The sequence below is a fragment of the Oncorhynchus gorbuscha genome, linkage group LG02, assembly GCF_021184085.1.
Source record: "Oncorhynchus gorbuscha isolate QuinsamMale2020 ecotype Even-year linkage group LG02, OgorEven_v1.0, whole genome shotgun sequence".
NCBI lineage: Eukaryota > Metazoa > Chordata > Actinopteri > Salmoniformes > Salmonidae > Oncorhynchus > Oncorhynchus gorbuscha.
Window position 1 is genome coordinate 75,141,450 of NC_060174.1, and position 13,267 is coordinate 75,154,716.

Consider the following 13,267-nt stretch of genomic DNA (forward strand, 5'->3'; position numbering starts at 1 on the left):
GTAGCTCCGGACAGACGGGAGACTCTGGCAACTCAGGACAGACGGGAGACTCTGGCAGCTCAGGACGGACGGGAGACTCTGGCCGCTCAGGACAGACGGGAGACTCTGGCAGCTCAGGACAGACGGGAGACTCTGGCAGCTCAGGACAGACGGGAGACTCTGGCAGCGCTGGACAGGAGGGAGAACCTGGAGGAAGGAGACGGAGTGACAGCCTGGTGCGTGGGGCTGCCACCGGCCTGATGTTTGGAGGAGGCACAGGATAGACCGGACCGTGGAGGCGCACTGGAGATCTGAGGCACCGAGCCTGCACAACCCTACCTGGCAGGCCAGTGCGGTGAGGTGGATCAGACCTTACTGGGCTGTGCTGGCGAACTCGGGGACACCGTGCGTAGGGCTGGTGCCATGTACCCTGGCCCGAGGAGACGCACTGGAGACCAGATGCGCTGAGCCAGCTTCATGGCACATGGCTCGGCCGATATGAGGCACTGCGATGTAACGCACCGGGCTATGCCTGTGCACCGGGGACACCGTGCGCCTCACGGCATAACACGGTGCCTGCCCGGTCCACCTCTCTCTACAGTAAGCACGGAGAGTTGGCTCAGGTCTCCTACCTGACTTAGCCACAATCCCTGTGTGCCTCCCCCAAGACATTTTTGGGGATGCCTCTCGTCCCAGCCGCGCTGCCATGCTGCCTCCGCATACCACCGCCGCTCAGCTTTCGCTGCCTCCAGCTCTGCCTTGGGCGGCGATATTCCCCAGCCTGTGCCCAGGGTCCTTCTCTGTCCAGAATCTCCTCCCATGTTCATGAGTCCAGAGATTCCTGCTGCTGCCCGATACCACGCTGCTTAGTCCTTTTTTGGTGGGTGATTCTGTAACGGCCATTGGCGAGGGAAGAAGGTGAGGACCAATGCACAGCGTGGTAAGTGTCCATATTTTTAATAAAGTAATAGAACACTGAACAAAAACAACAAAGTGAACGAACGAAACTGAAACAGTTCTGTCTGGTGCAGATACAAACACTCAACAGAAAACAATCACCCACAAAACACAGGTGGGAAAAGGCTATCAAAGTATGATTCTCAAACAGAGACAACGAACGACACCTGCCTCTGATTGAGAACCATACCAGGCCAAACACATAAACGCAACATAGAAAAACGAACATAGACTGCCCACCCAACTCACGTCCTGACCATACTAAAACAAAGACATAACTAAAGAACTAAGGTCAGAACGTGACATATATCCACAGTAAAATGAGTTCTATACTGACATAACCTGAAAGGCCGCCCTGCAAGGAAGAAGCCACTGCTCCTAAACTGCCATAAAAAAAAGCCAGACTATGGTTTCCAACTGCATATGGGGACAAAGATTGTACTTTTTGGAGAAATGTCCTGTGGTCTGATGAAACAAAAATAGAACTGTTTGGCCATAATGACCATCGTTATGTTTGAAGGAAAAAGGGGATGCTTGCAAGCTGAAGAACACCATTCCAACCATGAAGCATGGGGGTGGCAGCATTATGTTGTGGGGGTGCTTTGCTGCAAGAGGGACTGGTGCACTTCACAAAATAGAAGGCATCATGAGGAAGTAAAATTATGTGGATATATTGATGTGTGCAGCAATATCTCAAGACATCAGTCAATATCTCAAGACATCAGTCATGAAGTTAAAGCTTGGTCCCATATGGGTCTTCCAAATGGACAATGACCTCATGAATACTTCCAAAGTTGTGGCAAAATGGCTTAAGGACAACAGTTAAGGTATTGGAGTGGCTATCGCAAAGCCCTGACCTCAATCCCATAGAAAATTTGTGGGCAGAACTGAAAAAGCGTGTGCGAGCAAGGAGGCCTACAAACCTAATTCAGTTATAGCAGCTCTGTCAGGAGGAATGGGTCACCCAACTTATTGTGGGAAGCTTGTGGAAGGCTACCCAAAACATTTAAGGCTACCCCAAAACAATTTAAAGGCAATGCAACCAAATACTCATTGAGTGTATGTAAACTTCTGACATACTGGGAATGTGATGAAAGAATAATAAATAATTCTCTCTACTATTATTCTGACATTTCACTTTCTTAAAATAAAGTGGTGATCCTAACTGATCTAAGACAGGGAATTTTTGTAGGATTAAATGCCAGGAATTTTGAAAAACTGAGTTTAAATGTATTTGGCTAAGGTGTATGTAAACTTCCGAACTTCAACTGTTGATATGACTGTCCTGCTTGGGGCTGTAAACTCCACCCCCCCACACACACAAATGCACAGAGCCCTCAGAGGGCCACAGAGCACACAGAAGGCAACAGAGCTTTTCACATACAGGACTGTCAATAGAACCTGAACAGAGGAGTGGGCAGAGTGGGTCAAAAATAAACCTCTTACTCTCTTCTCACTCAGACTGAGATGCACTGAATGTGTGTGTGTGTGTATGCGAGCGTGTGCGTTTCTGTGTGTCTGTTTGTTATGCACTTACAGCCCCTCTGAGGAAAGGCTTGAGCATTTGAGTATGTTTGTCTGTTTGCCTCTCTGAGTGACAGTGTCCGATTGAATATGTACAATATAGATTCATGGATGTTTTTTGTAACTTTGTACTGTATGCATTTATGTGTTTGTGTTTGTAATGTACTGTATATGGATGTGCAAACTATTATCAGGCTATGGCTCTAAGCTACCTCTCTCTGTCTCTCTATAGGGCATGTACATCAAATCGACATATGATGGCCTGCATGTCATCACTGGAACTACAGAGGGAGTGAGTATCGATCATGCTCAGTCAGAGGGAGATGTGTCTCTCAAGGCGGTGTCACAGTGAATCTCCTAAATGACAGTGAACAGCATCAGGCCCATCAGTGTTTTTATAGCTGTGTGATGTGTCTCTTCCTCTCCATCAGTCTCTGGCTGACCGCTGTAAGAAAATTCATGCAGGCGATGAAGTCATCCAGGTCAATCATCAGACAGTGGTGCGTCTCTCTATTTTCTAACCTTTTTTTTAAACCTCGATTTAACCAGGAAGAAACACATTGAGAAGCAGGTTCTTTTTTCCCAGGGTGACCTGGCCAAGATAGCAGTAGTAGTCAATACAACATTTAAGATGTCCACCCATGAAAGGATTCATTCATTCAAGGTTAATACAAACGGGTGCAATTTTCACTGGGGACGGTTGGGACACCCCACATTCTGAAATTGCATTTTTGTCAACCCCAGTTTTATCATTGGAATGTGACGGTGTGCTTTAGGACCATGCGGAGGCCTCTGATCGGTCGGGGTAGGCTGTTTGGAGTGTTCATCTGACTGCATAAAAAGAAAAGTCCAGTCAATATAGAATTTCATCAGAAAAACAATAGTCCAAACCTCATGTCTCTACTATACTGCATATGGTTCAAACGTTACAGACAATTTACTCTGAGAATTTAGCATGTTTAGAGTGATTGGAATGTCATCACAGTATGATAAAAAAGCGGTCACTGCTCAATAGAATTCTGTGGCGCTGCTCCGTTGCAGAACGGCGCTAACTTCGAAACTCAACTTACAAGCTAACTAGTGGCTGCAAGTTCATGAGTGAAAACATGGGCCTTTTCTAAATGAAATCTGCTGAATACAATACTTAAAATGAGATTAAATATATATTTATTTACAAAGCTAAGAGATTGAATTTCAATATCCACCCTTTGCGAAAGACAATCTGTTCCAGTTTTCATAGTGTATTTCTGAGTCTTTCCCTTTAAATCGGCATAGAAACGGCCCCTCTCAACGTAGAGTGATCATCATTTTAGGCAATGAAAGCCAAGGATCTGGAGGTGAAAATGATATCAAGTTGATTTTGATTGGTTCAACCATTTGGAAACACATCCAAATGGTACCACCACACAATGCCTAATATGGAAGAGATACAACCAAGAGTTGCAGTCTAAACTAGCAACGGTCACAGCAAATTAACATTCTTATTTCATCAACACTGTCAAACACAATTATATTAAGGTTATAATATTGTAAAGTACAATCTAATGATTCATTCTATGTCATTGATAATGACATAGGGCAAAGAAAACTACATTTTGACATTGATTTTGTAACATCCTACAGAAAACATTTATAAAATGCTAACCTTCTCTGGCTGAGAGCGAGCACTGGTGAAGGTCTTTCATTTTGTATATTTTTTATATTATCTCCCTTGTCGATCCCCATTAATCTTACGTTTACATACTGTTATAGGACTACCCTATGATTACTACTATGTTCGTGCGAAATGTTGCCCTATGTGTTTTTCATTATATTTGTGTGTATGTATGTATGTATGTATGTATGTATGTATGTGTGTGTGTGTGTGTGTGTGTGTGTGTGTGTGTGTGTGTGTGTGTGTGTGTGTGTGTGTGTGTGTGTGTGTGTGTGTGTGTGTGTGTGTGGCTTGTGGCGCTAGGTGGGCTGGCAGTTGAAGAACTTGGTGAATTCTCTGCGTGGGGACCCCGGGGGTGTTATGCTGACTCTGAAGAAGCGACCACAGAGCACGCTGACATCCACCCCAGCACTGCTGAAGAACATGAGATGGAAACCCTTAGCCCTGCAAGTATGACAACACATTCACTTTCAACCTCCACACAACTGATGAATGGGTGTGAAATCACAAACTATTCCCTTAATAGTGGTTCTTTATTATTATTATTATTGTAAAAATTAGATCAGCTTTAGTATTGCAGATTGTGGCTTCTATCAATGTAATTGTCTGCATCATTTCCAATCATTTCCAATTTCCCATATATTTTCCCCCTCATCAATCTACACACAATACCCCATAATGATCAAAAACTGTTCATTAGAAATTTTTGCCCCCAAAAATATTATTAAAAAATAATTAAATATTACATTTACATAAGCATTCAGACCCTTTACCCCGTACTTTGTTGAAGCACCTATGGCAGCGTTTACAGCCTGGAGTCTTCTTGGGTATGACGCTACAAGCTTGGCACATCTGTATTTGGGGAGTTTCTCCCATTATTGTCTGCAGATCCTCTCTAGCTCTGTCAGGTTGTATGCGGAGCGTCGCTGCACAGCTATTTTCAGGTCTCTCCAGAGATGTTCGATCGGATTCAAGTCCGTGCTCTGGCTGGGCCACTCAAGGACATTCAGAGACTTGTCTCGAAGCCACTCCTGCGTTGTGTTGGCTGTGTTCTTAGGGTCGTTGTCCCGTTGGAAGGTGACCCTCACCCCAGTCTGAGGTCCTGAGTGCTCTGGAGCAGGTTTTCATCAAAGATCTCTCTGTACTTTGCTCCTTTCATATATCCCTTGATCCTGACTAGTCCCTGCTGCTGGAACCCCCCCCCCCCCCAGAATGATGCTGCCACCACCATGCTTCACTGTAGGGATGGTGCCAGGTTTCCTCTAGACGTGACACTTGGCATTCAGGCCAAAGAGTTCAATCTTGTTTTCATCAGACCAGAGAACCGTGTTTCTCATGGTTTGAGAGTACTTTAGGTGCCTTTTGGCAAACTCCAAGCGGGCTATCATGTGCCGTTTACTGAAGAGTGGCTTCCGTCTGGCCACTCTACCATAAAGGCCTGATTGGTGGAGTGCTGCAGAGATGGTTGTCCTTCTGGAAGGTTCTCCCATCTCCACAGAGGAACTCTGTTGCTCTGTTAGAGTGACCATTGGGTTCTTGGTCACCTCTCTGACCAAGGCCCATCTCCCCCGATTGCTCAGTTTGGCTGGGCGGCCAGCTTTAGGAAGAGTCTTAGTGGTTTCAAACTTCTTCCTTTTAAAAATAATGTAGGCCACTGTGTTCTTGTGGACCTTCAATGCTGCATCAATGTTTTGGTACCCTTCCCCAGATCTGTGCCTCGACACAATCAATGTAATTGTTTCGCCACTATGGCCTATTTATTGCCTTACCTCCCTAATCTTACTACATTTGCACACACTGTATATAGATTTTTCTGTTGTGTTATTGACTGTATGTTTGTTTATTCCATGTGTAACTCTGTGTTGTTTGTGTTGCACTGCTTTGCTTTATCTTGGCCAGGTCACAGTTGTAAATGAGAACTTGTTAAATAAAGGTGAAATATATATATTTTTAAATGATTAAGCCATGGAACACATTGTTTGACCAGTGAGTGGCCAAGTTCTCGTCACACCTACAAATTGTTTATTAATCTAAACCTAGCCCTTTCACACCCCCGCCAGCCTATGAGCTCATAATTCCTGCTGTGAAAATAACTAAAGTATTTCTGACACACCCAGGACCTATAGCGCTACCACCAGTGACAAGATTTACCATTGCGTTAGGTTTGTTAAAATAGAGCCCTGTGTGTTAGTGAGAGGTGATTTATGTACTGTATACCACTATCTTTTCATCGAAAAAATCAAGAGAAAACTGCAAGACTCAATAGAAGACAAAACCAGGAACAAACCAAAAAAGACGGGCTTTTGAAAAATTAACTATTTTTCATAAAATTGTACAGTTATCTTAGCTAGTTGAATTGCTAGCAGAATTGTTTACTTGTTGCTAAGCAGTTGCTAGGGACTCTCCTGTAAGAAGCTAGCTAGCTTACAAAGAATAACAACAAAAAATATCTAGTTAACAGAAGAAAGGAAGACTAAATAAGGACAAAAGAAGGACAGAAGAAAAAGGAAAAGAAAGAGGACAACAAAGTGAAACAGTCAGCACTTCTATTGCAACTTCGTATTTCGTGTCCTAACATAGTCTACACTGCTATCTGCCCAGCAGCTAGCCAGCTAGCAAACGTCCACCGTCTATAGCAGCACTGTAGAAACTATTACACTCAACTGAACGACTTGATTAGTGTAGTGTTAGCTAGCTACATAGTTGTCTTTGCTGTCTACGTATCCAAGATAATTGTGTAGTTTAGAGCGTGTAGTCTTAGAGTGATTATCTTAATTTACCGAGGTTAGCTAGCCAGCTATTTGTCGTCCTTAACGTAGGAGACTCTGCTAGCTAGCCAACAGCTAGCCAACGTCTACTGAATAGAACTTCCGCACTCAACAACCCGGTCGCATTCCGCTTCGCTCCACAGGTAGTATCACATTTTTCATTTCATTTCTTTACAGCACAACGGTTTGATTTGTTTGATCGTAGCTAGCTACATAGCTAGCTACATAGCCGTCTGTGTATCAAAGATAATTGTGTAGTCTAGAGCGATTTTCTAGGTTAGCTAGCCAGCTATTGTCGTTCTTTTAACGCAACGTAACGTAATCAACACTGCTAGCTAGCCAGCTAGCCCCCGAATAGCAGCACTGTATAAACTATTACACTCAACGGAACGACTTGATTAGTGTAGTGTCAACAACGCAGCCACTGCCAGCTAGCCTACAAAGTCAACAACGCAGCCACTGCCAGCTAGCCTACTTCAGCAGTATTGTATCATTTTAATCATTTTAGTCAATAAGATTCTTGCTACGTAAGCTTAACTTTCTGAACATTCGAGACGTGTAGTCCACTTGTCATTCCAATCTCCTTGCATTAGCGTAGCCTCTTCTGTAGCCTGTCAACTATGTGTCTGTCTATCCCTGTTCTCTCCTCTCTGCACATACCATACAAACGCTCCACACCGCGTGGCCGCTGCCACCCTAATCTGGTGGTCCCAGCGCGCACGACCCACGTGGAGTTCCAGGTCTCCGGTAGCCTCTGGAACTGCCGATCTGCGGCCAACAAGGCAGAGTTCATCTCAGCCTATGCCTCCCTCCAGTCCCTCGACTTCTTGGCACTGACAGAAACATGGATCACCACAGATAACACTGCTACTCCTACTGCTCTCTCTTCGTCCGCCCACGTGTTCTCGCACACCCCGAGAGCTTCTGGTCAGCGGGGTGGTGGCATCGGGATCCTTATCTCTCCCAAGTGGTCATTCTCTCTTTCTCCCCTTACCCATCTGTCTATCGCCTCCTTTGAATTTCATGCTGTCACAGTTACCAGCCCTTTCAAGCTTAACATCCTTATCATTTATCGCCCTCCAGGTCCCCTCGGAGAGTTCATCAATGAGCTTGATGCATTGATAAGCTCCTTTCCTGAGGACGGCTCACCTCTCACAGTTCTGGGCGACTTTAACCTCCCCACGTCTACCTTTGACTCATTCCTCTCTGCCTCCTTCTTTCCACTCCTCTCCTCTTTTGACCTCACCCTCTCACCTTCCCCCTACTCACAAGGCAGGCAATACGCTCGACCTCATCTTTACTAGATGCTGTTCTTCCACTAACCTCATTGCAACTCCCCTCCAAGTCTCCGACCACTACCTTGTATCCTTTTCCCTCTCGCTCTCATCCAACACTTCCCACACTGCCCCTACTCGGATGGTATCGCGCCGTCCCAACCTTCGCTCTCTCTCCCCCGCTACTCTCTCCTCTTCCATCCTATCATCTCTTCCCTCTGCTCAAACCTTCTCCAACCTATCTCCTGATTCTGCCTCCTCAACGCTCCTCTCCTCCCTTTCTGCATCCTTTGACTCTCTATGTCCCCTATCTTCCAGGCCGGCTCGGTCCTCCCCTCCCGCTCCATGGCTTGACGACTCATTGCGAGCTCACAGAACAGGGCTCCGGGCAGCCGAGCGGAAATGGAGGAAAACTCGCCTCCCTGCGGACCTGGCATCCTTTCGCTCCCTCCTCTCTACATTTTCCTCCTCTGTCTCTGCTGCTAAAACCACTTTCTACCACTCTAAATTTCAAGCATCTGCCTCTAACCCTAGGAAGCTCTTTGCCACCTTCTCCTCCCTCCTGAATCCTCCTCCCCCTCCCCCTCCTCCTCCCTCTCTGCAGATGACTTCGTCAACCATTTTGAAAAGAAGGTCGACGACATCCGATCCTCGTTTGCTAAGTCAAACGACACTGCTGGTTCTGCTCACACTGCCCTACCCTGTGCTCTGACCTCTTTCTCCCCTCTCTCTCCAGATGAAATCTCGCGTCTTGTGACGGCCGGCCGCCCAACAACCTGCCCGCTCGACCCTATCCCCTCCTCTCTTCTCCAGACCATTTCCGGAGACCTTCTCCCTTACCTCACCTCGCTCATCAACTTATCCCTGACCGCTGGCTACGTCCCTTCCGTCTTCAAGAGAGCGAGAGTTGCACCCCTTCTGAAAAAACCTACACTCGATCCCTCCGATGTTAACAACTACAGACCAGTATCCCTTCTTTCTTTTCTCTCCAAAACTCTTGAACGTGCCGTCCTTGGTCAGCTCTCCCGCTATCTCTCTCAGAATGACCTGCTTGATCCAAATCAGTCAGGTTTCAAGACTAGTCATTCAACTGAGACTGCTCTTCTCTGTATCACGGAGGCGCTCCGCACCGCTAAAGCTAACTCTCTCTCCTCTGCTCTCATCCTTCTAGACCTATCGGCTGCCTTCGATACTGTGAACCATCAGATCCTCCTCTCCACCCTCTCCGAGTTGGGCATCTCTGGCGCGGCCCACGCTTGGATTGCGTCCTACCTGACAGGTCGCTCCTACCAGGTGGCGTGGCGAGAATCTGTCTCCTCACCACGCGCTCTCACCACTGGTGTCCCCCAGGGCTCTGTTCTAGGCCCTCTCCTATTCTCGCTATACACCAAGTCACTTGGCTCTGTCATAACCTCACATGGTCTCTCCTATCATTGCTATGCAGACGACACACAATTAATCTTCTCCTTTCCCCCTTCTGATGACCAGGTGGCGAATCGCATCTCTGCATGTCTGGCAGACATATCAGTGTGGATGACGGATCACCACCTCAAGCTGAACTTCGGCAAGACGGAGCTGCTCTTCCTCCCGGGGAAGGACTGCCCGTTCCATGATCTCGCCATCACGGTTGACAACTCCATTGTGTCCTCCTCCCAGAGCGCTAAGAACCTTGGTGTGATCCTGGACAACACCCTGTCGTTCTCAACTAACATCAAGACGGTGGCACGTTCCTGTAGGTTCATGCTCTACAACATCCGCAGAGTACGACCCTGCCTCACACAGGAAGCGGCGCAGGTCCTAATCCAGGCACTTGTCATCTCCCGTCTGGATTACTGCAACTCGCTGTTGGCTGGGCTCCCTGCCTGTGCCATTAAACCCCTACAACTCATCCAGAACGCCGCAGCCCGTCTAGTGTTCAACCTTCCCAAGTTCTCTCACGTCACCCCGCTCCTCCGCTCTCTCCACTGGCTTCCAGTTGAAGCTCGCATCCGCTACAAGACCATGGTGCTTGCCTACGGAGCTGTGAGGGGAACGGCACCTCAGTACCTCCAGGCTCTGATCAGGCCCTACACCCAAATAAGGGCACTGCGTTCATCCACCTCTGGCCTGCTCGTCTCCCTACCACTGAGGAAGTACAGTTCCCGCTCAGCCCAGTCAAAACTGTTCGCTGCTCTGGCTCCCCAATGGTGGAACAAACTCCCTCACGACGCCAGGACAGCGGAGTCAATCACCACCTTCCGGAGACACCTGAAACCCCACCTCTTTAAGGAATACTTAGGATAGGATAAAGTAATCCTTCTCACCCCCTCCCCCCTTAAAATATTTAGATGCACTATTGTAAAGTGGCTGTTCCACTGGATGTCATAAGGTGAATGCACCAATTTGTAAGTCGCTCTGGATAAGAGCGTCTGCTAAATGACTTAAATGTAAATGTAAAATGTTTTCAGTGGGTTAATGACTGAGAGGGCATGTGAACTTCTGTATGTGCACAGTATGTGCCTGATTGTGCATGGTGAGTATGCAAGCAGGAGAGTGCATTCCATGTTTGTGGGTCTCGTTAAAGCAGTGACGTTTTGTGAATGTGTCTGTCTCTGTGTGTCTGTCTGTCATATTTTTACCCCAAACAATTATTTCATATCGGTGTTGTATCTGAACTAGTGCGTGGAGGGAAGCGTATGTGTGGAGATGATACGGGCATATGTGACTCTATCCCTCTCCCCCTTTGAGTCACACGCTGAGCTAAGTGCTGTTTCCCTCCCTTCCCCTGGGGCCCTGACCAACTGGAGCGCGTCAGAGCTCTGCCGCCTCCTAATCCCCTCTCATCTCCTCCCCCTTCTCCTTTACCTCTTTTCTGCCTCCTCTCTTCTCCTCTCTGTACCCTCCTCCTCCTCGTTTCATCGTACATCCAGATTCAGTTATTGATTTATGCGTTATAATTCATCAAATGCAAAGGATCAAATCAATTTTCCCTTCCCTAACCCTGCCTCTAGCCATTCTCCAATCGAGAAACAAGACTAGCATTTCCTACATATTGAAGCTTTAAAGGTTTGATTGATCGGAATTGATTATGAAACGACACATCACAGCAGTATGTCAGAAAACTCACCCTCTCTTCCCCGGTGCAGGTAGCCTGGTGGGTAGGAGCGTTGGGTCAGTAATCGAAAGGTTATCGAATCGCAGAGCCGACAATGTAAAAATCTGTCATTCTGCCCCTGAGCAAGGCAGTTAACCCACTGTTCCCCAGGCGCCGAAGATGTGGATTTCGATTAAGGCATCCCTCCGCACCTCTCTGATTTAGAGGGGATGGGTTACATAAGGAATACACATTTCAGTTGAATGCATTCAGTTGTGCAACTGATTAGGTTTCTCTCTCCTCACAGCCCATCATCCCTCAGAGCCCCAGCAGCAGTGTGGCCACACCCACCAGTACCCTGAGCACCCCTTCCAGGAGGGACAGCTGTGCCCTGCAGGACCTTTTCATCCCCCCGCCCCCCGAGGAACCATACACCCCCAGGTACACACACAGCTGCCTCACTTTGACATAGTGTGTGCCTTACTTTAGGGATTACACAGTGTAGTCACTGTTTATACTGTACATTTTACCAGAGGGATTAAAGTGTAGTCACTGTTTATACTGTATGTTTTACCAGAGGGATTACACAGTGTAGTCACTGTTTATACTGTACATTTTACCAGAGGGATTAAAGTGTAGTCACTGTTTATACTGTATGTTTTACCAGAGAGATTACACAGTGTAGTCACTGTTTATACTGTATGCTTTACCTGATGGATTACACAGTGTAGTCACTGTTTATACTGTATGTTTTACCAGAGGGATTAAAGTGTAGTCACTGTATATACTGTATGTTTTACCAGAGGGATTACACAGTGTAGTCACTGTTTATACTGTACATTTTACCAGAGGGATTAAAGTGTAGTCACTGTTTATACTGTATGATTTACCAGAGGGATTACACAGTGTAGTCACTGTTTATACTGTATGTTTTACCTGAGGGATTGCACAGTGTAGTCACTGTTTATACTGTATGTTTTACCTGAGGGATTACACAGTGTAGTCACTGTTTATACTGTATGCTTTACCTGATGGATTACACAGTGTAGTCACTGTTTATACTGTATGTTTTACCAGAGGGATTGAAGTGTAGTCACTGTTTATACTGTATGTTTTACCAGAGGGATTAAAGTGTAGTCACTGTTTATACTGTATGTTTTACCAGAGGGATTAAAGTGTAGTCACTGTTTATACTGTATGTTTTACCAGAGGGATTACACAGTGTAGTCACTGTTTATACTGTATGTTTTACCAGAGGGATTAAAGTGTAGTCACTGTTTATACTGTATGTTTTACCAGAGGGATTACACAGTGTAGTCACTGTTTATACTGTATGTTTTACCAGAGGGATTAAAGTGTAGTCACTGTTTATACTGTATGTTTTACCAGAGGGATTAAAGTGTAGTCACTGTTTATACTGTATGTTTTACCAGAGGGATTAAAGTGTAGTCACTGTTTATACTGTATGTTTTACCAGAGGGATTACACAGTGTAGTCACTGTTTATACTGTATGTTTTACCAGAGGGATTGCACAGTGTAGTCACTGTTTATACTGTATGTTTTACCAGAGGGATTCAAGTGTAGTCACTGTTTATACTGTATGCTTTACCTGATGGATTACACAGTGTAGTCACTGTATAATGTACTTTGATTATGTTTTACGAACCACTGCCTGTTCACCCCGCTATCATCCAGAAGGCGAGGTCAGTACAGGTGCATCAAAGCTGGGACCGAGAGACTGAAAAACAGCTTCTATCTCAAGGCCATCAGACTGTTAAACAGCCACCACTAACACTGAGTGGCTGCTGCCAACACACTGTCATTGACACTGACCCAACTCCAGCCATTTTAATAATGGGAATTGATGGGAAATGATGTAAATATATCACTAGCCACTTTAAACAATGCTACCTTATATAATGTTACTTACCCTACATTATTCATCTCATATGCATATGTATATACTGTACTCTACATCATCGACTGCATCCTTATGTAACACATGTATCACTAGCCACTTTAACTATGCCACTTTGT

At 46.0% G+C, this 13,267-nt stretch overlaps 1 protein-coding gene across 4 annotated transcripts in view; it reads left to right on the forward strand.

Moving 5' to 3' along the window:
• LOC124009732 (connector enhancer of kinase suppressor of ras 2-like) overlaps positions 1 to 13,267 on the forward strand; it is a 55,272-nt gene that overhangs the window by 23,026 nt on the left and 18,979 nt on the right. For all 4 annotated transcript variants that reach the window (XM_046321858.1, XM_046321875.1, XM_046321866.1 and 1 more), the window contains exons 7-10: positions 2,693 to 2,752; positions 2,892 to 2,960; positions 4,418 to 4,564; positions 11,537 to 11,670. In XM_046321858.1, the coding sequence (XP_046177814.1) occupies positions 2,693 to 2,752; positions 2,892 to 2,960; positions 4,418 to 4,564; positions 11,537 to 11,670 (410 nt within the window). The remainder of the gene's footprint in view (positions 1 to 2,692; positions 2,753 to 2,891; positions 2,961 to 4,417; positions 4,565 to 11,536; positions 11,671 to 13,267) is intronic.